Source organism: Benincasa hispida, chromosome 5 (genome assembly GCF_009727055.1).
Source record: "Benincasa hispida cultivar B227 chromosome 5, ASM972705v1, whole genome shotgun sequence".
NCBI classification, from domain to species: domain Eukaryota; kingdom Viridiplantae; phylum Streptophyta; class Magnoliopsida; order Cucurbitales; family Cucurbitaceae; genus Benincasa; species Benincasa hispida.
Window position 1 is genome coordinate 11,300,395 of NC_052353.1, and position 25,578 is coordinate 11,325,972.

The following is a 25,578-nucleotide window of genomic DNA, read 5'->3' on the forward strand; positions in this document are numbered from 1 at the left end:
GCTGGGGTTCTTAAGTTGATAGAAACGTAACACCCCTACCTGGGAACTTACCTGGAAAGGTGAATTAGATAGATTTTCAGCAAGCATGCAACGATTTGGTCAAAGACTCCGTTAAAATATTTAATGGATGATGATCAAAAGTTGTTTAACTATCCAAGGTAAGAGTTACTCTTGGGCAAACCTAAAAGTCACTTAGTTAATATCCTTAGCCGTATTTTTTCTAAGTAATCTAAACCCTATGTTATAAAATACTCAGTGGAAGGAAGAGATGTATTTGATATATCAACGATTCCACTCACGTTTCTCCCTGAATATTCACACCGTGAGATTCATGCTTGGCCTGTGGTGCCCTGGGAGCATCCCTCTTCGGATCGTGTTTGCATGAGTCAATATCAAGGTGGAAGGAGAGAGTGTTTATAGTAAGTGGGTGAAAGGTGTGTGTCAACACGTCTTATGGCCTCTGTCATTGGTTCACACCGTGAGATCATTCTGTACTCCCTCGTGGCGCCCTGGGAGCGTCCCCCTTCGGATGGATTTTGTGCAGTTGGTCAAGATCAATGAACTCCATAAATGGATAAGGTCGCTTTAGGTTTTGCCCCAATCGGATTTTTTCCCTTCAAATTGGCTTTTTGGGGCGGACCTCTAGTGCCTAAAAGTAAGTTAATAATCTCTTGGCCAAATCAATGATGGCTAGTCATTATAGGAGCAAGAGTTGTTCTGGTATTAATGATTGGTTGAGAACTTCTCAATTCAGAGGAGGGATAACTGACCTCCCTTCGGCGGCTTTTGTCCTAAACCTTTGAAGCGTCATTGCGAAACTAGAAGTCACACGTGGTTCATATTAGTTTTGCTAAAACCTTATTGGATGTTGTTTTGTTTTACAACGGGTATTTGCTTAAAACCTAATGTAGGTCAATGTTTTTTTCTTTTCAGTAACTCGTTAGTATTTTCGTTTAATGCTTTTAAAATGACCGACTATATACAGTGGAAATAATCATATGAAACTTATTTCGTGGCAGACGACCTCGTATTTGTCATGGTTGAGGAGTGTCCTCAAGTCACGACCCTTGGTGCACCGTGAAGTATTCACAATGCATATGAGGTGTGGACAACAGCTAATTCGTTGGCCCGACTTCACATTTTGGCTAACATACCTGATGTTTTGGCCAAAAGGGTTGAGAACATAATCATTGCACACGAGATCATGGACTCGTTGCAAGATTTATTTGAACATCATTTCTTACTTTTCCAGTATAAAGGGATGGATGACAAAACCAATAGTGTCCGTTGTTCTAACACTGATCCCACTACTCTCCAAAAGAGGAGACAAGACAGTAAATCTGACTTATTGATCTTGGAGACGTGTCTGGTAGAGAATGATGATTATGCCTTGATCCTTGATTCATGTTCTACCAATCATGTCAGTTCCTTTTACCAAGGATTTGGTTCCTGTCAAATATTGTCATAGGGAGAGATGACTCTTTGAGTCGGTACTGGTGAGGTTGTTTCAGCTGTTGCTGTAGGCAGGTTGAAGTTATTTGTTGACAAGAAACGTTATCTGTTACAAGATAATGTTTTCGTAGTTCCTCATATTAAGAGGAACTTAATCTTGGTTTCTTGTCTCATTGAATAAGGCTATACTGTCTCCTTTTCTGAGAATAAAGTATTTATTTTCAAGAATGGAATGGAGATTGGTTATGGTTCAATGGAAAATAATTTATATGTACTAAGGTCGTTAGTCATAAAAGCCTTATTTAATACTAAACTGTTCAGTATGGCAACAACAGCTAAAAGACCAAAGGTTTCTCCTACGGAAAACGCCCATCTTTGGCATCTAAGGTTAGGTAACATCAACCTCAATAGGATTGAGAAGTTGGTGAAAAGTGGAATTCTACAGAGTTTATAAGAAAACTCCTTGTCGGTATGTGAATCATGCCTTGAAGGCAAGATGACCAAACGACCTTTTACTGGAAAACTTGATGCGTTATTTTATGAGTTGAAATTATGGATGAAATGCGGTGATGGAAATGCATTGAGCAACAAGCTTTCTCAGCGGAATCCAAGTATATATTCCACTGAGTTTTCTGGTAAGTCAAGGGTCGAACTCAGGGACTTGGGAAAACGGTATGTGATGGTAATTTTCAAGAAGACTTTGTGGTAACCAAGAAATCAATAGTTGTTTTGGGTTGTGTTTGCGGTAATAAAATAAACAAATGCGGCGGAGTTACGAAAAGAGTTGATAATACGGAAGATGCGATGAGTATGCGGTGAACGGGTTGAGAAGAGGTTCGGCTAACACTTTCTAGGATGTATTCATGTTATGCGACCATGCAACACACATACAATAGCAAACCATCTCTCAATGCGAATGCTACAGCTTTTAATACTAGAACGCATGCGATATATGCGATGAGTCTATATGACCTACACATAAGCCTCTATTCTTATCCATGCGATGACAAAATGACACATACATAAATAAGGTGACCACATAATATCATCACCTATCTCTAGGGTGCATGCGATGCATGTTGGCAAATAAAGCTTATCTCTAAGTCCCTAAGATCTAATCTTGCTCTCTCGAGTCTAGATTCTAACCTAGCTCTCTCAAGTCTTAGGTTCTTTCTTTACACTCTCTCTCGAGTAGCTCTAAAGGGGTGTTGGGGATAGTATAAAACAAGATAATCGCATGCAATGAAGGTCCTAGGTCATGTTAGCTTAGTTCTTCTCAACCCATTCGATAAGTTTTGCTACTCATGCATGCTTTCAAGAGAGTGAACAGATGTAGAATAAGAACTTCCATTGTATAAATATAGGGTTGAAATACAAAATAAAAATGCAAGAAGAGAATAAAGAGCCCGGTAGCAATCTCTTGCTTCCCAAGGCTTTTACACTGTCTTTTCTACTTTATTCAAAAGATAGTCTCGCTCTCGTGAGAGTTGGCCTGCTCTCTTCTTTCCACGCCTTCAGGTTCTCTCTCGAGTTGCCCTAAGTGATCTTCCGGCGTCTCTTCCCTTCTCTCGCTCTGCCTTCTAAATAGAAGGAAAACTATAAACAAGGCTATTCTAAGGAAAATTCTCCAAGTGTTCGAACTTGTTGAACTAGCTGAACCCCTTTTTTCTGAAGGATGCCTTCGGTATTTATAGAGCTTCAGGGTGAAAAGCGGTTTCTCTCTTATGATTACACAGATGGGATGGCTTTAATTCTCTGACTGATGCACCGAATATTTGTCACCGAAAAGCTGAGTGTACTTGTTATTGTTAGCGGCTTGTCAAATTAATTCGGATTCTACCGTCATCAGCTTTCTGTCCCATCGTGATTAATTATGCTTTTCACCCAGATGCGCCTTCAAGTTGCGCCGGCTCTATGCGGCAATCCTTCTTGAGTAGATGTTTGCGAGCACAAATCACCGCAAAGCCTTGTGGTAATGCTGCGCTCGACAATTGATTTCTTGTGCTCGCGCTTTCCACCTTGCGTCAACGCATATTCTGCATAAAAATAAAAAAGTTAGTTGTTTTTATGCGATGAACGCATGCGACCGCAATGTTATGAACTTAATGCTTTTTGGACGCAATCTAACATATTTTATCAACGCAAACCTTCATTGTTTAATAACTTAGCACTGTAATAACGTGAATTTCTACCCGTTATCACGCCCCAAAATTTAAACAATGCTTGTCCTCAAGCATAAGCTAAAGATTTCCTTTAGAAAGTCAACCGCAATTTCTTTTCCTTGATTTCTCAAGGATACTTCATTCAAATCCTATACGCCAAAATTTCTTCAATTCTTATTCAAGTCTCCTCTTAAAATATTTCTAAGATCTAGGGACCATAAGTATAACCTTCAAAAGGACTTTACTAAATTCCAAGACATCGCATGATTTATTTCAAAAAATCTTTTTTTTTTCACTGGGGTGTTAACTGATTTTTATCCTTGCATATTTTTTACATTGTTATTTTTTTCTGACCTTGCGTTGATCAAAGTGTCTCACCTTCGTTTTGGCTTGCCACGTGTGTCATGTGGACATCCAACTACGAGCAAGGCGTTTTTTCTCAGACTAAACTCATACCTACTTGGTAGCGGAGTTGCGGTCATTTATTTATGTGTTGATCCTGGCGACTTACTTTCGTTTTGGCTTGCCCCCACGTGTGTCATGCGGACATCCAACTATGGGTAAGTGCCTTTCATAAGTTAACTCTTATCAACATGGGTTTCCTCATTGCATTGACAGTGGAGTTGTTATTCTCAAAATTTTTCCTCTTTTTTTTTCATAGAGCTAAAAATAGTAAGGTCAAAAATAAATACCTGACCCCCAAATTTAAAATACGGCAATGTCCTCATTGCCAAAAGATTGAAAGAAGTCATGCGATGTTCTTAGGAAGTTTGGTAAATGGTCGGTTTGAAAGAAAGCTAGCAGACCACTAACTTCTAGAAATATTTCATGTGGTGACTGTCCTAAATTAAGTTGACTCTAGTATATATGAAGAAACAGAAGCATCTGTTTCATCATTGAAATCATAATTAGCAAAGAGAAAGCATGCGATGACTTACTAAATTTATCAATATTAAATGATTGTGGTAATCAAAGAGGATGCGGTGATAAAACTTTCAAAATCATAATGCGATGCGATAGTGTAGAATTTGGAATAAAGTCAAGGAAGAATACAACCCCCAAATTTGCATTGTCGCCCGCAGTGTTTGTTGACGCATCCTGCTTTGCGACGATCTTCTTCTTTTGGATTGCAGTGACGGAATTAAGTAGTAGTGTCTTCTGTGGAGTCTCTGCAATCGTTCGCCTCGATCGTTACAAGTAAAAAACATCGAGAGGGTCAAATATTAAAAAACAAAGTTAACAAAAATTTTCTCGCTTTTTTTTTTAAAAAAAAAAGAACAGAAGTAGATATGTGATAATAGATAATAACAAGATGATGAAAGTTCATGCAGTATTGGTGCAAGAAAAAGGATATTCAAAAGGATTGCGTCCCTGATGAGGTTGAGTCATATATTAACTCAGGGACCACTTATTCCAACCTGGGATTTTCACGTCCACGGTGGCTTTTTCTTCTTTTCTATGTCCTCTGGAATCTTGACTACCTTCATCCGGAGCTTTTTTCTATTAATGTTAATTACAATCTCCCCCTTGCGTACATCAATTTGAGCGCAACCGGTCGAAAGGAATGGTCGTCCCAATATGATAGGCACATCTTCGTCCGCTTTATAATCCAAAATGGGGAAGTTTGCCGGCAAGATGAAATTATCAATTGAGATTGCGACATTTTTCAACTCTCTTTCAGGATGTATTCGGGATCTGTCTGCAAGCAGGAGAGTCTCTGTCATGGGCATAAGTGTGTCAATATTCAATCATTTGAAAATTGATAGCGGCATTACGTTTATACTCGCCCCAAGATCGCATATTGCTTGGCCACTGTAGACCCCTCCAATGGAGCATGGTATCATGAAGATTCCTATGTTGCACATTTTTTGTGGGATCATAGCATTTTGCTTTATTGCCACAGTTGCGATCTTGTCTTCATCATTTTGTTTCTCTTTTAATCTTTGCAGGGTTGGTAGTAGCTAGATTTCTTCTGTCTCGTGTTCTGAAGGCTCGATGATGGACGCAACTTCAGGGTTCATTTTCTCGGGCTTCTCCGAATTATAAGTCAACGGGTCCTCGGTTGTCACCGCATTCAAGTTGGTCGCGATGTGTTCCTCCCCTACTTCCGCAGTCATTTTATCGCTTAGCAAAGAGACTGCTAAGAATTGTTCCTTCCCGGTACCCCCAGTGTTGCGAGGTAGCTAAGTTGAGCTCGACAAAGCTTCTTGCGGTCTATTTTTGAGCTCGCCCGCAATTTTTCCTAGCTGAATTTCGAGATTTCGAATGGGCGTTGCTTGATTCTGCAGCACTGATTCGTTCTTTTCAATGTACTGCTTCAACAAGCTCTCTAAGGATGAAGATTGCGGTGTTTGCTAGCTACTAGCTTGGTTATGCGTTGGACCACTTGTTTGCGGTAAAAATCCAGGTGGCACTTCTCTTTGCGCCATTGGTTAGAAGTTTTGTTGTTGATTTTTCCATGCAAAATTTGAGTGGTTTCTCCACCAGGGGTTGTATGTATCGGAATAGGGATTATTCTTTATGAAGCATACTGACTGCGAATTTTTTGGGCATTCTTCCATCGGATGAGTATCTCCATAGATGACACAACTTGCGGTCGCTTGAGCAATTGCGCTGACCTACCCTTTCTTCGCTCCCGTGGTTTTAATTGCGATGCCTTGTATCAAACTCATCATCGCACTCATTTGATTTTGAAAGGATGCGATGGCCCCGTTGTTTGCGTCACTATCTTTAATTCTTAATCTTTGATCGCTTTCCCGCTAATCCTCATGATTTTTTAAAATGCGGTCAAGTATACTCTTGGCCTCCTCATATGTTTTGTCAAGCAGACCACCAGCTGCTGCCACATTGGCAGCAGTCTGCAAAGCAGGGTTCAGTCCTTGATAAAAAAATCTCCATCTGCAAGCAGTCTGGTAAGCCATTATGTGGATAGCCTCTTACCATCCTTTTGAACCTCGCCCAGGCATCGCTAAGTGATTCGTCATTTTCTTGTTCAAAATTTTTATTAATTTCCTTCTCCTGGCATTCTCGGTTGGTGGGAAATACTTCTTCATAAAATTTTCCACCACTTGTTCCCACGAAGTTATCTCCCCCGGTTCGAGAGAATACGCCCATTTTCTCGCTTGATCGCATAAGGAAAACGGGAACAAAATGAATTGAACTTCCTCGGTGGAGATATTTGGAAACACAAAGGTGTTGCAGATTTCTATGAAGCTCCATAGGTGGGCGTAGGGGTCTTCGCCATGCCTTCCTCCAAACTGCCCAGCAGCCTGGATCATCTGCAACATTACACGTTTCATTTCAAACAACGATCCGTCTAATGCTGACCTCATGATTCCTGGAGAGAAATCGTAGAGGTTGGGCGACGCATAGTCCTGAATGGGTCTATTACGACCATTCGCCAAAAGGATGGGATTGGCCATTATACTGTTTGCATTTGCGGCCCTTGCTTCTGGTTGTTCCACCATTCTTGGGGTTCTGTCTTGTTGATGGCGGTTGTCTTTTAATCTTCGTCAAAACGTCCTCTCAATCTCTGGATCATAATTCTCCCGAGATTGAGAGCTGCAAAGAAATCAGAAAAGTTACCGTTAGCACACTGATTTACCGAAGTCCCCGGCAACGGTGCCAAAAACTTGATGCGTTATTTTATGAGGTGAAATTATTGATGAAATATGGTGATGGAAATGCGTTGAGCAACAAGCTTTCTTAGCGGAATCCAAGTATAAATTCCACTGAGTTTCCTGGTAAGTCCAAGGTCGAACTCAAGGACTTGGAAAAAGGGTATACGGTGGTAATTTTCAAGAAGACTTTGCGGTAACCAAAAAATCAATAGTTGTTTTGGGTTGTGTTTGCAGTAATAAAATAAATAAATGCAGCAAAGTTAAGAAAAGTGTTGATAATACAGAAGGTGTGATGAGTATGCAGTGAACGGGTTGAGAAAGGGTTCGGCTAACACTTCCTAGGATGTGTTCATGTTATGCGACCATGCAACACACATACAATAGCAAACCATTTCTCGACGCGAATGCTATGGCATCTAATACTAGAACGCATGCGATATATGCAATGAGTCTATAGGACCTACACATAAGCCTCTATTTTTATCCATGCGATGACAAAATGACACACACACAAATAAGGCGACCACATAATATCATAACCTATCTCTAGGGTGCATACGATGCATGTTGGCAAATAGAGCTTATCTCTAAGTCCCTATCCCTTATTTATGTAGATCTAATCTTACTCTTTCAAGTCTAGATTCTAACCTAGCTCTCTCAAATCTTAGGTTCTTTCTTTAGACTCTCTCTCGAGTAACTCTAAAGGGGTGTTGGGCACAGCATAAAATAAGATAATCGCATGCAATGAAGGTCCTAGGTCATGTTAGCTTAGTTCTTCTCAATCTATTCGATAAGTTTAGCTACTCATGCGTGCTTTCAAGAGAGTGAACAGATGTAGAATAAGAACTTCCATTGTATAAATATAGAGTTGAAATACAAAATAACAATGCAAGAAGAGAATAAAGAGCCTGGTAGCAATCTCTTGCTTCCCAAGGCTTTTACACTGTCTTTTCTACCTTGTTCAAAAGATAGTCTCATTCTCGCGAGAGTTGGCCCGCTCTCTGCATTCCACGCCTCCGGGTTCTTTCTTGAGTTACCCTGAGCAATCTTCTGGCATCTCTTCCCTTCTCTCGCTCTGCCTTCTAAATAAAAGGAAAACTATAAACAAGGCTATTCTAAGGGAAATTATCCAAGTGTTCGAAGTTGTTGAACTAGCTGAACCCCTTTTTCTGAAGAATGCCTTCGGTATTTATAGAGCTTCGGGGTGAAAGGCGGCTTCTCTCTTATGATTGCACAGATGAGATGGCTTTAATTCTCTGACTGATGCGCCGAATATTTGTCACCGAAAAGCTGAGTGTACTTGTTATCTTTAGCGGCTTGTCAACTTAAATCGGATTCGACCATCATCAGCTTTTTGTCCCATCGTGATTAATTATGCTTTCACCCAGATGTGCCCACCAAGTTGCACCGGCTCTATGCAGCAATCCTTCTTGAGCAGATGTTTGCGAGCACAATTCACCGCAAAGCCTTGCGGTAATGCTGCGCTCAACCATTGATTTCTTGTGATCGCACTTTTTGCCTTGCGTCAACGCATATTCTGCATAAAAATACAAAAGTTAGTTGTTTTTTTGCGATGAACGCATGCGACCACAATATTATGAGCTTAATATTTTTTAGACACAATCTAACATATTTTATCAACGCAAACCTTCATTGTTTAATAACTTAGCAATGTAATAACGTGCATTTTTGCCCGTTATCAGTTACAGAACCAAGGAAGTCTTGGAGCTTATATATCCAGACCTCTGTGGTCCGATGAATGTTAGGGCTCGAGGTGGGTATGAATATTTTATCTCTTTCATAGATGATTATTCAAGGTTCGGGTATCTTTATGCAACGTAAGTTCGAAGCCCTTGACAAGTTCAAGGAGTATAAGACTGAAGTTGAAAACTTGTTAGGTAAGAAGATAAAAACACTAAGATCTTATCGTGGTGGAGAGTATATGGACCTTTAATTCCAGAACTATATGATAGAACATGCGATTACGTCTCAACTCTCGGTTTCTGGTACACCTCATTCGAATGGTGTATTAGAAAGGAGAAACAAAACCTTGTTAGACATGGTTTAGTCTATGATGAGTTATGCTCATCTTCCAGACTCCTTTTGGGGTTTTGCAATACAGACTGCATGTTTATTTGGAACAACGTTCCCTCAAAAAGTGTTTCTGAAAAAGCTTTTGAGTTATGGAGAGGTCGTAAAGGTAGTTTACGCCACTTCAGGATTTGGGGCTGTCTGGCACATGTACTAGTGACAAACCCAAAGAAGTTGGAACCGCGTTTGAAGGTTTGCCTCTTTGTAGGCTACCCTAAGGAAACGAGAGGTGGATACTTCTATGATCTGAGTGAGATCAAAGTGTTTGTTTCTACAAATGCTATCTTCTTGGAAGAAGACCACATGAGGGATCATAAGCCACGAAGAAAGCTCATTTTGCGTGAGATCTCTAGTGTGACTGAGACTGCTGAAGGTTCAACAAGAGTTGTTGAACAGGCCGACAGATCAACAAGAGTTATAAAAGGTCAGAACGTCTAGTCGACCAACTCAAGAGCTGAGACTGCCTCAACATAGTGGGAGGGTTATGAATCCACCAGATTGCTACATGGGTTTGAATGAAGCTTAAAACGTCATTATGAATGATGGGGTCGAGGATCCGGTGTCTTTTAAGAGCAAAGAGTTAGCAAGCTTAATAGATCCATTTATGGGCTGAAACAAGCATCTAGATCTTGGAACATTAGATTTGACATTGCAGTCAAGTCATTTGGTTTTAATTAGAACGTTGATGAGCCTTGTGTATACAAGAAGATCATCAACAACTTAGTAGCTTTCCTGGTACTGTATGTGGATGATATTCTACTCATTGGGAATGATGTAGGGTATCTGACTAACATTAAGAATTGGCTAGCTGCCTAGTTCCAAATGAAAGATTTGGGTGAGGCACAGTAAGTTCTAGGGATTCAGATCATTCGAGATCGTAAGAACAAACGGTTAGCCCTGTCTCAGGCATCGTACATTGATCAAATGTTGATCAGGTACAGGATGCAGGATTCCAAGTGGGGTTTGTTACCCTTCAGGCATGGAATCATTTTGTCTAAGGATCAATATCCTAAGACACCTCGAGAGGTTAAGGAGATGAAACGGATTCCCTATGCTTCTACTGTAGGAAGCTTAATGTATGCAACGTTGTGTACTAGACCCGACATTTTCTATGCAGTAGGGATTGTTAGTCGGTATCAGTTCAATCGAGGGTTTGATCACTAGACGGCAATCAAGACGATCCTCAAGTATCTTCGGAGAACGAGGGACTACATGCTCATGTATGGAAATAAGGATCTAATCCTTACAGGATACACGGACTTTGACTTTCAGATCGATTGAGATTCTTGTAAATTGATATTAGGGTCAGTGTTCACTCTGAATGGAGGAGCTGTAGTCTAGCGAAACATCAAGCAAGGATGCATCGTGGACTCCACTATGAAAGTTGAATACGTAGTCGCTTGTGAAGGAGTTAAAGAGGTCGTTTGGCTGAAGAAGTTCCTTTTAGATTTGGAAGTTGTTCCAAATATGGATTTGCCTATCACTCTTTATTGTGATAACATCGGAGTTGTGACAAATTCAAAGGAGCCTAGGCAAAACAATGCACCAGCTTCTTTTTCTACTCCAACGCAACCAACTTCAGGGAAACAATGCACCACCTCCAATCATAATAGAGGAGAGTAGCTACGACCAACTTTGACGAAATCAAAGTGTGAGAGGGAGAGCAAGAGAACAAGAGAACTAAAGAACAAGACAAAGAGAGAGAGGAGAGCGATCTGTGAGTGAAGAAAAGAACCGATAGAGGAAAAGGAGTGAGAAAACGAGAGAGTGACAACAAGATGGGCTTTTTCAAATGCGCGAGTTCGTTTTAGTAATTTCACCCGAATTTGATGTTAGCAAATGGTAAGAAAACCTCATTTTCAAAAAGCGGGGTAAATTTCATTTTTTCCAAAAATTTGGGTCATCCATAGAAAAACCTTTAGATTATCGGAGGGGGAAGAGAGATTTTTTTTTTTAATTATTACTTTACCATTTAATGTTAACTTTATTTTTTTTTTATGTTATTTTCCAAAGTACTTAATAAAGTTAATATATCAATCCACGTCAGCACATAATGGTCCAATTATCCTTTTGTTATGTTAAAGTTAAGTCAAAGATCATTGAATTTATATCTAAATCCTATTTTGGTCCTTAAACTTTGAATATTGTTCTATTTTGGTCCTTAAACTTTTAAAAATGTATGTTTTAGTTCTTGAACTTTTAAAAATGCTTAATTTGGTCCTTGCTATTAAAATTTTGTTAACTTCTTAACAAAATGGTCAGGTTGCTTGTATTTTTGGATAACTAAGCTGTCAAATAAGTTAACTATGCTAAAAAAAAGAATCCATGGTTTCAATCTTAAATAAGGTGGTAAAGTGAATTTGTATGAGATAGCATGAAAATAATTTTTCGTTCAAGATTTTGGTCGTTCACTATTTTGCACATTGGTAATTGCCATTTTACTTCATCTTCATCTTGCTCAACATATCTAGAGCCCAAAAATGCATATTTCACACATTTTCTTTTTAACAAAATTTTAACTGTAAGGAGTATAATAAACACTTTTTAAAAGTTCAGAGACTAAAACGAACGTTTTTAGGGGCCAAAAGACAACAAGATTCAAATTTCAGAAACCAAAATAAAATTTAAATGTTTAACTAAAAATCATTTTATAAATTTCGAAGACTAAAGCGTCTATTTTAAAACCTCACCACTAATGTCTTATTTGGCCATTACAATCAATTTTCTGTTACACCAACTAACAATGCAAAAAATTGAAGGTAATTCCACAAATAATATATTTTTTAAAAAATGACAAAAATGGGATAATGGGAAAACTTTTTCTAAAAATAATGTAGTTATATAAACAAATGTCTTATTTAGGTGTAGTCGGAAAGAATTATCCAAAATAGGTATGGTGTCCATGAGTTCTTTCTTAGTCAAACTTTGAGATTTCAAGACTATGAAACTCATGGACCCCATCCACGATTTCAATACTTTTTAGAAAAATAAAATTAATTTAAATGTTGTCTAAGAAATGGAGTGTAATTTTTGTTGTTAAAACATTACAAGTATGTAGTTTGACACATATTAAGGAAAATGATTAATCAAAATAAATTTAAATAAAAATCTAAAGTCAAAACTATCCATTACAAATAATAGAAACTCATGTGTCACATGGTGGTTGTCTTCTTTGGTGCTAGCCACATGGAAGTACAGTAACTCAAAGTGTTGTTGATGATGAAGTACGTCATCAATATCTTGTTGAATGACAACAGACAGAAATTCATCAAGTGCATAAATTCTAAGGTTGGCAAAATTCCTCATGGAGTTGGGTCCTCGCAGGGCCCCGCCCCGATTGGAGCAGGGAATCCCTGGTTTGACTGGGGATGAGGTCAAATCGGGGACTCGAACTGGGGACGGAGTAGGGATGGGAAGGGTATCCTCGCCCCGTCCCCATCCCAAACTCAACCTCGATTAGGTATCTAATTTTTTATATTTAGCCTAGTTTTAAATTTAGTCCAAACCAAATAGAATTTTAGGGGGGAAAATTTTAAAAAACTCCCCATGGGGAAACAAAAGGGAAAATGTTTCTCCGACAGAGAATCTCCGCCCCGTCCCCGTCTTCAAATGGCAAGGATGGGGGTGGGTAAAATCCTCCAACGGAGAATCCTCCCCACTCCGTCCCGATCCCATTGCCAACTCTAATAAATTCTAGAATATTATTGAGGTTGAAAATTCTAGAAATTTTAAAATTTGATGGAGAAACTGGTTTGATTTTATTTAATATTTTGAATAAGTAATTTTTGTTTTATAATCTTTTATCATATTTCATATTAGGGCAAGATTTGGAGTGCTCCACGATAGAGAAAGGCTCTCCGGTGCAAAGCTACCTAAATAAAAATCAAGAAAAAGAAATTCAAAATATAAACCTCAGGATTTAACCTAAGAAGCATGCATGAAGAGCCACCTGCATCACCAACAATCCACCTTGGGCTTTCAAAATCTATTTTTGAGTTTATATATATATATATTATTATTAACTGATATTAGGAATTTATATTACAAAAAAAAGAAAATACAAAAACCGGCCCAAGAGTCCCAAAGAAATCGTTGACCATTTTAGTCCACCATTTTTCAACCTATTTTTGTCAAAACTTTTTCTTCTATCTTATTTTTTGTCATTATTTATTAAAACAATATTTATTTACATTACCCTTTCGTTCAAAAGGCATAATAGTTTGTCGTTGGAATGAATGTCTTCAAGTTATTATATGATACTTTAAATAACCAAGTATGAAATCCATTTCTTTTTTTTTTTTTTTTCGTTCTTGGTTGATTACCCGAAACCGAAATTATTTATGTATTTGTTATCTTTGCATTATTTACGTTTATGATCCTCGAATTTAGAGGAGAGTTAGATGCCTCTATTAATAATTTTGTCTAATAAAATCGTTCTCCCTCTGTCCTATAGATGTGGCTAACACATTAGTGAACCAGATAAATCTGTGTATTGATTCTTTATTGTTTATTTCTTTTTCCTATTAATGTTGTAACATTTGTGTTTCCTTTACACTGGTGAAGTACTATCTACTATTAAATTTTTCAAATTCTTCAAAATAGTTCCTAAGTATCACAATAATATAAAGATGAAAGAGTCTTTTTACTCTTATTTCTATAAACACCTTTTCTCATTATTATTATTATGTGTTCCATATTCTACTTAAGAAAAAGACATTGAATTTTGTGACTCATATTTCTTAATACGTATTTTCTTCAATGAGTACACTCAATAATAGAATTTTCCAATGGCCCTTTTTGTCAAACTTTATTATAACATAAATTTGACTTGTAAATATTTTTTCCAAAAACATTGAAGAACATGAAGACCTTTAATTTGTTCCCATATTTCTTTGAGGAAAGACAGCCTTTACTTTTAGGTTTGATTATACCCACACTAAATTGTGTTGTTGGTTAGGATGTTACTTTCCATACTCCAATTAAAAACCAAGCAAATATGTTGAAATATGATCTTTGGGAGCATGAAAAGCCTTGCTTTGCTTACACATTGGAAATTAGTTCATTTTCTATATGCAACTTGGCCAACTTGCACAAACCCACTCATAATTGGCCACTCCCTCTTTCTTTATTTTCCAATTAAATTCAAAGGCCTAAGTCATTTTCTACATCCTCATTATCATCATCCCCCACACACATGACATTCCTCAATTTATACTACAAATATTCTTACCCCCATCACTTTTTAATATATTAGCTTTCTTTTTCTTCTCAAAACAAATTTATTGTATTAAAAATATATGGACAATTTTACTTTTGTTTAGTCCAATAGTTCTATTTGGTCTCCGAATTTTTCGCATATATTTTGTTAGATATCGAGATTGTAAGAATAAGTTTGTTTGGTTCTTAAGTTTATAGCTTACGGAATAGATCTATTGAAGTAAGGTCGTAAGAATTTACTAAAAGTAAAGTCGTAACAATTTAATTTTTTTTTTAGTCCTCAAATTTATAAGAATAGGTTTAAAAGATCCTTGAATTAATTTTTTTATTAATTTAAATAATCATATGACCTTCTTAAATCAGAAAAATAATTCTAGAGGGAAGAGATAGCTTCTTAAGAAATCTCTTCTTTTTTTTTTTATTTAGAAGAAAAAAGACATTTATTATGGTCCTGGGTTTTAGGTTTACTTAGGTCACCATAATGACAAATATTTATTTTCAGCTGTTATTCCTTTTATAGATGGAATGTGAGTATTTAATGAAAAATCGATATTAAAAAGTATAAATTTTAAAAACTATGGACCAAATTAAAATAAAACTCAAATATTAAGAGTAATTGAAATTGTAACATTTTAAAATCTAGGGTCTAAATTGAAATCAAACTCAAAAATTAATGACTAAGGCCCCGTTTGGTAACTAGTTTGTTTTTTGTTTTTGTTTTTGAAAATTAAGCTTATATTATCTACATTTCTTATCATGATTTACATTTTTCTTAAGTACAATAGTTGAATTCTTAGCCAAATTCCCAAACAAAAACAACTTTTTGAAAGCTACTTTAATAGTTCTAAACATTTGGCATGATTTTTTAAATCATTTGTGGAAAGTGGATAACAAAGAAGAAATTTGGAGGTAGAAGTAGTGTCTATAGCTTTAATTTCAAAAACAAAAATAAAATACAAAATGGTCATCAAACGAGCATAAATGTGTAAGATTTTGAAATCTAGAGATCAAATAGAAACTTAAAAACTAAATCCAAAATCTAGGAATAGAAAAGGGATTTCTTCTTTTAATTTAAAATGTCATATAATTATTTAAAATAATAAAAACTTACTTTAGAGGTCTTGAAAACCTATTATTAAAAATTAAAAAGGTATATTTTAAAAAACCAAAGACCAAATTTACCTATTTTTAAAATTTTAGAAATTAAAAAGATACATTTTGTTTATTAATTTCCTATAAGATTCACACGAGAGGGGATGGTTGATTCTATAAATAAAGTGTTAGTCCCAACACAAACACATATATTCTTGGAAACTGGAGACTAAAACAAATCTTTTTCTAAAGTAAACTATTAGTTTCACATTTATGCATCACCAAACTGCAATAAGCTTCATCACACGCATGGGCATGCAACTTATACAAAAGCCTTGGTTTAAATTATTTGTGTAATCTTATTAACAAGAGCGTAGTTCGATTGGCATAATACTTATATTATTGACCTCGAGATTTGAGATTTGATTCTCCCATTCCACATTTTCATTATAATACCTTTCAAATAATTTTTATTTGTGTAATTTTCCTATTAAAATGTATTTCATTTATAACACATTTATTAATTAATATTCTAATTAGAGTGATATAAATTCTACCATCATCAAATTATTATTTATATTTTATTTAATATTTATGATGTAATTTAAGTATTTTTTATTTTATTTTATTCTTTTTGTGACTTTTCGAGTAGGGATATTTTTATAATTTTGTCATAAACTATGATGTGTCATTATCGTTTTCTTTTGGATGCTATTGAAGCCTTGTCTTTAGGTTATTTTAATAAGTTTTTGAAATTTGAATTTTGGAAATGGTAATTTTCTTCTTTGATGATGTAGAGATTCATCACCAACTTTTTACAATTCTTGATCTAGGGTTGCATGCTTGAGCATTCAAGTTAGATTGATCAACTTACTTGTTGAGTGTTCAAACCTTGGTCTTCAATCAAAATGTAATCCAAACTTAATCATTCCTTTTGAATTGACTTGAGGATTTTGAAATTTGTTATAAAGGGTTCACAGAAAGGGTTCCTAATATACAATGTTCTAGGATTTTTTTATCACATAGTATTAAATTTCGATCGACATGTCAATAATTTCATGATATTTACATGTTTTCGTGGGTTTGATTTCGACATAAGGGGTGAATCGATATTTCCATTGTATCGTAAGAAAATCCATGAAACATAAAAAATAAGTAACAAGATATCACTAATGTAAATATAATATAGCTAATAGACATGTTAACTATTGGGATTCATGTCTTAAATCTCGTAGCCAGTAAATTTGTAAACAAATTATTAAATAAAAAAAACATTATTTATTTGAAATAAATAAAGTGTTATTTATTACTCACATAACTCAAATCCAATAAATTAAGATCAAAGATTATTTAATGTGACTTGAACAGTATGTGGTTGACATACAAATAGATCGAGGAATAACCTAAAAAGTCTATAATATATGGATAAGGTTGAGTATCTTATCTTGATAAGACTATGGATACAATTTGGTTTCTTCTTATATGTGTTGTATTTATCAAGACCGAGAGAAGACTTGAAATTTGGTTTCTTCCAAGGTACTTAGATTTCTTCCACATTCTTCTGTAAAAGTATGTTCTTATTTTGTTTTGTTTTGTATGTTAATTTCTACTTCCACAAAGAAATTTGATTTCTTCATTATCTTGTTTCAAACTCATAAAATGTTTATTTACTAATTTTATTTTTTAAAAGAATATTTTTATATTTTTCAAAAAATATCTAACGAGGTCGACATTTTATCGATATTTCCATCAAAATTTTAGTAAAACTAAGACGTCGATATTTTCCTTGAAATCAAAATTTTAAACCTTCATTCTAGTGCCGGTTTCAAGTATATATTATATTTTCTTTGACTTTTCATCTCTTTTTTTAGTTGTATAACGTTTGATGAATGTTGTTTCTTATTTAGTCAAACATTATTGACCCGTAGTTAAATTATCGAAGAAAGATATAGCAATTCGTAATCAATTATTTATTACTCATTATTACAATGATTTAACGGCGTTAAAGTTAAATTAATAAATATTATTGGCTAATTACTATTTGACCTATCATTGATAACAAATAAATAAATATATATATGTATATCATTGACCCATCTGTAATTAAATTTTTCGTTTTTTTTTAAGTTAACTAATATTAAAATTTGTATTAATGACTTAAATAGTTCAAAACATCCACCTTGTATTCCATTAAAAAAAATCTCAAAATACTAGATAATGTCTCAAATATTCAAATGAAATTATAACATATCGAGTTTAGAAGGGAGACATGAATGAACCGAGATTACATCGGAATGAAATGGATCTTAATTGATATATATATATATATATATATATATGAAAGTGTAGTTAAGAAGAGGCTTAAAAGAATCAAGAGTCACTACCTATACCAACAAGATGCACTCTCATTTTTTGTGGTTCAATCATAAAAACTCCAAAGTTAAGCGTACTTAGCTTGAAGCAATTTTATGTTGGGTGACCTCCTATAAATTTTTCTAGGATGCATGTGAGTGAGGAGAAAGTATGTTAACTAAAATGACTTAAAAGGGGTTCAAGACAAACAAAGGAAAAGTAGATACTGTTATCGGATCACGGGGAATGTTGAGGTCATTAGGTGCCGAATTCAGATTCTAAATCCTGAACTTGGAATGTTACAAAAATCATTAGAGTTTAAATGAGATTAAATGAACATGAGAAATAAGATTGATATTTCGATGTGACAAATTATAAAAAAAAAAAAATAGAAAATTATCTTCCAAAATTCTAAAAATTAAAAAAAAAATGAAATTAAAACTATATAAAAGAATGAAATAAAAGGTGTGGCACATATTAACACAACATATAGTATCTTTAATGAATATTATAATAAAAATAAACAATAATTATAATCTAACTCAACCCCTCGCTCCTTCGTAGATATGCTCTTACATGTACTAGAAATTAATTTATCGAAATTCTAAAATATATTTAACTCAACTTCATAAAGTAGAAAATAAACTTTTGAAAATTACTTCTTAAGAAAAATAGGAAGATTATTTCTTAGAATAGGAATAGTAAATTACCACATAAATCCATAATGCTTAACTTTTAAGAAATAGGGGAAATTTAATGCTTCCATTTTCAAATTGATTTCAAAGTTTTAATCTAGCTATCTCATATTTTTCAAATACTAGGCTAAAAATTAAATTTAAGAATTATACATATATATTGTCAAAAAAAATAATCCAAATTAATTTCTTCCCACCTGAGATTTATCATTTATTTTATAATTTTGGTCTCCTTTAAACCAAATATAATGGATAAAGAGAAGAATGGCCCGATTATGACAATTCTAAAATATTGATAATATTTTGCTATTATTTTTTATTATTTTTTTAGACAATTTCAGGCTCAGTCACTTTCATATATAAATATATCAATTCAATCTATTGAAAAAAAAACATTTAAAAACATGTAATATTTATCAAATTAATACATTCAGAAAAATAATAGATATGGGCAATTATATATAATATACATAAAAGTTGATGTCCTGTTAAAAATTAAATTTTTTCGTTAATTATCGTCGAACTATATTCATTTTAACAAGAATAATTCTATTTTAATTTTTGAAAGATAGTGATAATATAAGTTTCAAAAGATATTTCAAAATCGGGATTTCAATTTCTTCCTAACAATATTTTGAACAACTCTTTTACGTTATAAATATCTTTAAATATTGTTTATATGTCAATTTGATAAGGTCAATCATGCTTAAAATGTATGTTTCTCATGCATATGTCTTGAAGTCTATTCATTGATTGGAAATTTTTACCAAACTTTATTGTTTCAAATTTATTTGTGATATAAAACAAAAATCATATTGTGACATATAATAATTGAAAATCAATTAAAAGGATAAAAGGATGGGGATAGCAATTATAAAACAATTAAATAGTTGTTTTACTTTAATTTACTTTTAAATTTTTAATATGTTTTAAGGTTTGAGAAATAGAAAGGTTAGTTTATGTCAATGAACAAGACCTCATAGTAGACACTAATTTGAAAGAGAAGGCAAGTGGTAGATCATAGACTTGTATGATTTGACCTACATTAATAATTTGGTTACAAATGGTCAAGTATTTCAAGCCAAATAGATTTTAATAATTTAATTTCTTGCCAAAAAAAAATTTAATTTTCAACCATATATCTATGTTTATATGTGTTGATATAATAATTATTTTGTCAACTTGAATATAGTTCAACTGATTTAGCGATATATTATTAGTCAAGAGGTCAAATATTCGAACCATTCGACTTTTTAATTGTTGTTGAAACCATTTTAATTATTTTGATAAACGTATGTCTTTAATTAAGGCCTCGTTTGATATCTTTCTAAAACAAAATAATTATTGGTGAAAACATATCATTGTTATTTAAATTGTTTATATATTTATTATATTAATATTATTCTATACTTTTTAAACCATAATGACAATCGATAATAGTTTTTTGTTCTTAAAGATAATGACATTTTATCGATAATACCTTTTTAAATTTTAGATGTAAAGATTGATAAATAACTAAGGTCTGTTGTTCGATCGGTACGAGCCGAATAAACAGTTAAAAAAAAACTAGAATCAGATCGTCATAGTTTTAATGAAAGAAAACAAGCAAAGAATGTAGAAAAGAAAATGCATTTTAAATGGTAATTGATATTTTATCCATTGAATTATAATATTCATTATAAATATTTAAATGTCAATTATAATACAAATCAATTATTCAAAATATTACTAGATTCAAATCTATCATCCTATATATATATTGAGAAAATTATCATCCCTATTTTATATGTATATATAATTGAAACTTTTAAATAAATTAATACATAAAGAAGATAATAAAGATTAAATAGTAAATTTGATATCAGAACTTTCAAGATGGCACATCTAGATCTACTTAACTTTTATGCTTAGAATAAAATATTTCACAATACTTTTTACTTCAAAATATTCTGACAGGGCTCTATTTAATATATTTTATTTATTTGTCTTTATAATAGGTCCTCTAAAATTTTAAAATTTTGCTAAAAGATTAAGAATATGTTTGGTAGAGAATCTGAAAACAGAAATTTGAAAACAATAGATTAAATAAAAATAGAGTTATATTTTTATATTTTTAGATATGTATTTAGTAACAAAACTTAGAAATTAGATTCTAATTTAAACAATTACAAACTAACTAGAATTATCTACTAAATATTAGTTGATAATAAATTATTACTAGTTTATTTATAAATATGGTTTATATTAAAAATATATAATTATTATTTTGTAATATTATACAATTAATAGTATGAATTGAAACTTTTGTTACTATGATTCGGAAGAAGTTAAAATTTAGGTTTATGATTTATGATTCGAATTTACCCTTATGATTTGATAAAAGCTCCATAAATAGTCTCTATGGTAGGAACTATTTAAGAGGATTTAACAAATCATAGAGACTATATATGAAGTTATATCAAACTATAGGAACTAATTTCTAAAATTTAAAACCATATGGAATAACTTTGATTCTTTTAACTTTATCCAACCCATAGGGACCAAATTTAAAATTTAACTTTAATTTATAATACATTACATAATACATAGTTTAATTTTAAAAAAATTGAAATAAGTTTATAACTTGACCTACTATATTTTAAATACTTTTATTTTTTATTTAATATAATTCTACATTTAAAATTTTAAAATTCAAATTTTGGATAGAATAAAAATATAAAAATTTTATTTTAAGAATCTATATGGTTTTGATCACAAAATCCAAAAATAGTTTTCAAAAATAGAATTTGAATTGTCTATCAAACACATAATTGAACTCAGTGAATCTAAAAACATAAAACATAATCCAAATTACGAACTAAACAAGCCCTAAAATATCCCTCAATACTTCAACATATTCATCAATATATCCATAAAAATATATATATCTAATATCATCTATTAATTTCAATATGAAAATATACACTAATACCAAAATATATCCCTTAATTTGAAAGTAAACACAATTCAATTACTAATTTAGATATATTTATTTATTTGTCATTATATCCACCAATATATCTATGAAATTGAAATCCCAAAACTAATATCGGCATCAATATTTTAATCCCAATTTTAATTCCATATATCTTGTAATTGACCTAAAAAATTTGCCAAATTGTTATTCTACCTTGTTTTTCAAAATAAAGCTTTATATCCCTTTTCAAACCTTTTTCAATATTTCCTTTTCTTCTTTCCTCTCTCAGCTCTGGTTATATTTCTCTCTTTAAAAATCCACCCACGTTTTCTTCCTCTAAATCACTTGCTAGATTTGTTTTTTTTTGACAACAATACTCCCTCTCCTGGAAGCATCAACAACGACAAGAAGCAGAATTAATTGTTTCTTCTTTCTCTCGCAACTCGCAACAATGGTTGGCAACGTATGCAACTTTTACAAACGTCAAATAAACCAAGTGTAGAGAAAAAAGGCAAGAAAGTGAACCAGTACAAGAGCAAAAGCGAGAAAATTGATTAAAAGACCCATTCTCAAGGCCCAAAATGATTTTTGCCCCACTTTTTAAATTTAAGAATTTTGACCTTTTGCTTACCTCATCATCAAACAATTTTACAAAATTACCATTATTTCTTGTTATGATTATTCTTCCAGTGCTCTTCTTCTCCAATGGGACCAACTTCAACGAGACCATCCACCAGCTTCGACAAGTCCACACAAACAGCTCCGATCGTCTTTTTCTTCTCTCCTTCTATTCAATTTGCATTGCAGAACGAAACTAGAGAGCAAGACCAATGAGCAAGAGTAAGAGATCAATACTGTAAAAGGGAGAGAGGGGAATGATTTGTAAGAGGAAAAGGAGCAAGAGTGCAAGAATGAGAGTAAGAGAGCAAGATTTTGTTATTTTCAACCAATTTTGACATTAGCCATAGATTTATCAAAAAAAAAAAAAAAAAAAAAAAAAAAAAACCTTCTAAAAAAGTGGAGCACTTTAAATTTTTTCTCCAAAATTTTGGTCATCCATCCGACGAATCCTTAGAGCGACGAAAGAAAAAATTAATTGGAGAAAGGCTTAGCGACTCCAATAAAGGGATAGGGAGCTTTCTTTCAAAAAAGAAAAAAGAAAAAGTCGGTCAAATTTCATCTAAAAAACAAAAGGTCATCCGTACAGAAAAAATCCAAATAGTAAGAAAGAGGAATGAGAGGCAGAAGAAGGGAGGAGGTATAGTTACCAGAACAGGGAGTCTTATAATTACCAGAACAAGTCCAATGGAATTAAGTTGGAGGACCCAACTGTTTAGGAATTGCTTTTTTCAATCAAGGCCAAAGGAAACCATGATGTGAGAGAAAAAAATAGAGAGAGATTCTGAAAGGGGAAAATTGCACATGCCCAACTGACACAAATGGCTGTGTCAACAACATCAACAACAACACATATATTTCTCTCATTTTTAGGAGAGGGTGAGAGAGTGTGTTTGCTGATAGCTTTATGACAAAAGCTAAAACTTCTATGGCCTACTCATTCCTGTCCCCATTTTTAGAATAGCCATGGATCCATTCATAATTCCTCATCTACTTCCCTTTAAACCCTAATCCTTCTCCCCCTCTACTCATACTTTCTCCCAAAAATCCCCTTTCCAAATCACTATACTATCAACTAATTAATGGCAACATATAGACTCACTCACTCCACCACACAAACAAAGCAATCCTCCTAAATTGATCGTAGCTGATTTGTACTCTTTCTTTTGAACTCGGGGATTCAAAATATCCATACTCTATATCTCACCTATTGTACTAAAAGAATGCATCACTACACTTAACTTGTAGTGGAATGCCTTGAATATATTGTTTAACACTCCAAACGACCAAATACAGGAATCTCATTATATAAACTACCCTCTTCCTTTGCCCATAGATGTAGGGTTTAGAAGAGTGCACTAAATAAACTCACTAATTCTATTGGGGTTTCTACTCTACAATGTGTTATTTACTCTCTAATCATAAACTGGTCTCTTCTTCTACCTATGGATGTAACTAACACAGTATTAGTAAACAATGTAAATCTCTGTATCGATTCTCTATCGTGATGTAAATTTGGGGATTTTGCTATATAAACTACTTTGTTCCTTTGCCAATAAATGTAGGGTTTAGAGGAATATGCGTTAAATAAATTTTCTAACTCAACTCTATAATCAGAAATTTTTTCTCTAATAATAAATTGTTCACTCCCTTTTATCGTATACATAGCTAACACACTATTAGAGAATCATGTAAATTTTTATGTCGATTTCTCAACCTAATTGATATCTAACTTATTTGTAGCAAAATGGTTTCTAATTAAAATCCCAAACAGAGTGAATTACAGAGAAGTGAATGGTACAGTGTACATACTAAGTATGCCCAGAAGCACAACTGCCAAATCCTTCTTCTCAACGTTCACACAGATATTATGGCCTGAAATGTCATTGTTATACACTTGATTCTTCCCATCATAATCATTGAAAATTTGAACTGAAAACACACAGAATTTCATTTTCATGGGAGGAAAGAAAAATGAATAAGAACAATTGATTAATATCCCAATCAATTCGTTTTGTTGTTGGAAGTAGAGGATATTTCGTTGTTCTTCATACAAGAAAATGAACAAAAAGAAAAACCATACTCACAGTCGCGCACCAAATTCCCCCAAGACAACGAGAAGTAATTCAAAATCGAAATCAATAAGAGATGAAGAAGAAGAAGAAATTAAGAAATATAATGCCTCTTTCTCCTTTTCATTTTCAATGGTATTTTTGTTTGTTCCTTTTCCTTTTCGAGAATCTGAAATCAGTGTGGCGATTTAGATGTAGGTGTAGTACCTGCAGCAGCAGCAGCAGCAACAACAGCAGAATCAACGGCACGAACCATTCCTTCAGTAACGGATGTAAGCTTCTGCAGATTCAATTTCACAACCGTATCTGCAAATAAACGTGTATCCTCTTCTGTATTCCCTTCCGGCACATCCACGATGTACGATTCCAAAACGACGGTCCAGATCTGACCATCTCGCTCCATTTCATGAACTGTCGTAACAGACCGGTAGTTCCTTAACCGATGCTCACCGCCGGTGATACTGAAACCAGTCACATACCGATCGTCGTCAAGTATATCGAGCCGCTCTGTACTCGTTGCCGCCGGGAGGCCTGAGATTACATTGACGTCTCTGGTACATCCTACAGTCATTACGAAGTCTTCGGCGACGGTACAGCTCTTGATGAAGTGTTTGTAAGTTTGAGGTTTATCGAAGCGGCGGACGACGGACCAAACGACATCGCGCGGCGCTCGGATTAGTTGAGAGAGGAGGGAGGAGCATTGGCCGGGGCGGAGTTCGTAGGTGTGGAACTCGAAGATGAGTTGTTTCAGGTTGTCGAACTCTTGCTGAGATAATCCGGCCGGGAAGGCGAGGTGGTGGGCGGTGACGGTGGCGGTGGCGGTCTGGTGGTGGTCGATTTCTGACGGTTCGCCCTTTTCCATCTCTGTTAAGCGCTTTTCTTTTCCAAATGTCGGGCTTTAGACGGATGAGAGAGAGAGGACTTTTTGTTCAAACTTTATTTATTTATTTATTTTTAAAAAATAAATTTTGCTTTCTAAATTTTCTTGTTGGAGAGTGAAACGGTTCAAGAAAAATGTCAAAGTAAGAAATAAGCATCTTATCCTATTTCCTCTATGTACAAATTTCGATTTTATATGTATATACTTCGATTCGGTTCCATTTTATATAATTTATTGAAATTGAGATGTTAATTTTAATTCAATATATAAAATAATTAAATAATATTTTTACATATTTACGTTGTGTTTCTTTCTTGAACAAAATTTTAAATAAATGATCTGATTAACTCGAATCAACCCAATCCAAATAT

At 33.8% G+C, this 25,578-nt stretch overlaps 1 protein-coding gene across 2 annotated transcripts; it reads right to left on the bottom strand.

Moving 5' to 3' along the window:
• Nucleotides 1-22,109: 22,109 nt before the first annotated feature.
• On the bottom strand, nucleotides 22,110-25,299 carry LOC120078682 (abscisic acid receptor PYR1-like). 2 transcript variants are annotated; one of them, XM_039032982.1, is made up of 3 exons: nucleotides 24,535-25,299; nucleotides 24,068-24,130; nucleotides 22,110-22,451 (listed from the first exon to the last, which is right to left on the bottom strand). In XM_039032982.1, the coding sequence occupies exons 1-3, from the start codon at nucleotides 25,187-25,189 to the stop codon at nucleotides 22,429-22,431; spliced, it is 741 nt and encodes a 246-aa protein (XP_038888910.1). In that variant the 5' UTR covers nucleotides 25,190-25,299; the 3' UTR covers nucleotides 22,110-22,428. The 2 variants fall into 2 exon arrangements, with proteins under 2 accessions (XP_038888910.1, XP_038888911.1); XM_039032983.1 differs by lacking the exon at nucleotides 24,068-24,130 and having other exon boundaries at nucleotides 24,535-25,285.
• Nucleotides 25,300-25,578: the final 279 nt, after the last annotated feature.

Excerpts from the sequence above, each read along its gene's own strand:
- LOC120078682 (XM_039032982.1), bottom strand. The coding sequence starts at position 25,189 with ATGGAAAAGGGCGAACCGTCAGAAATCGACCACCACCAGACCGCCACC. Across the intron at positions 24,131-24,534 it reads TGCTGCTGCTGCTGCTGCAG|GCCATAATATCTGTGTGAAC; the intron begins GTACTACACCTA and ends ATGACATTTCAG. Across the intron at positions 22,452-24,067 it reads TGTGCTTCTGGGCATACTTA|TTTCGTTCTGCAATGCAAAT; the intron begins GTATGTACACTG and ends CTTGCTCTCTAG.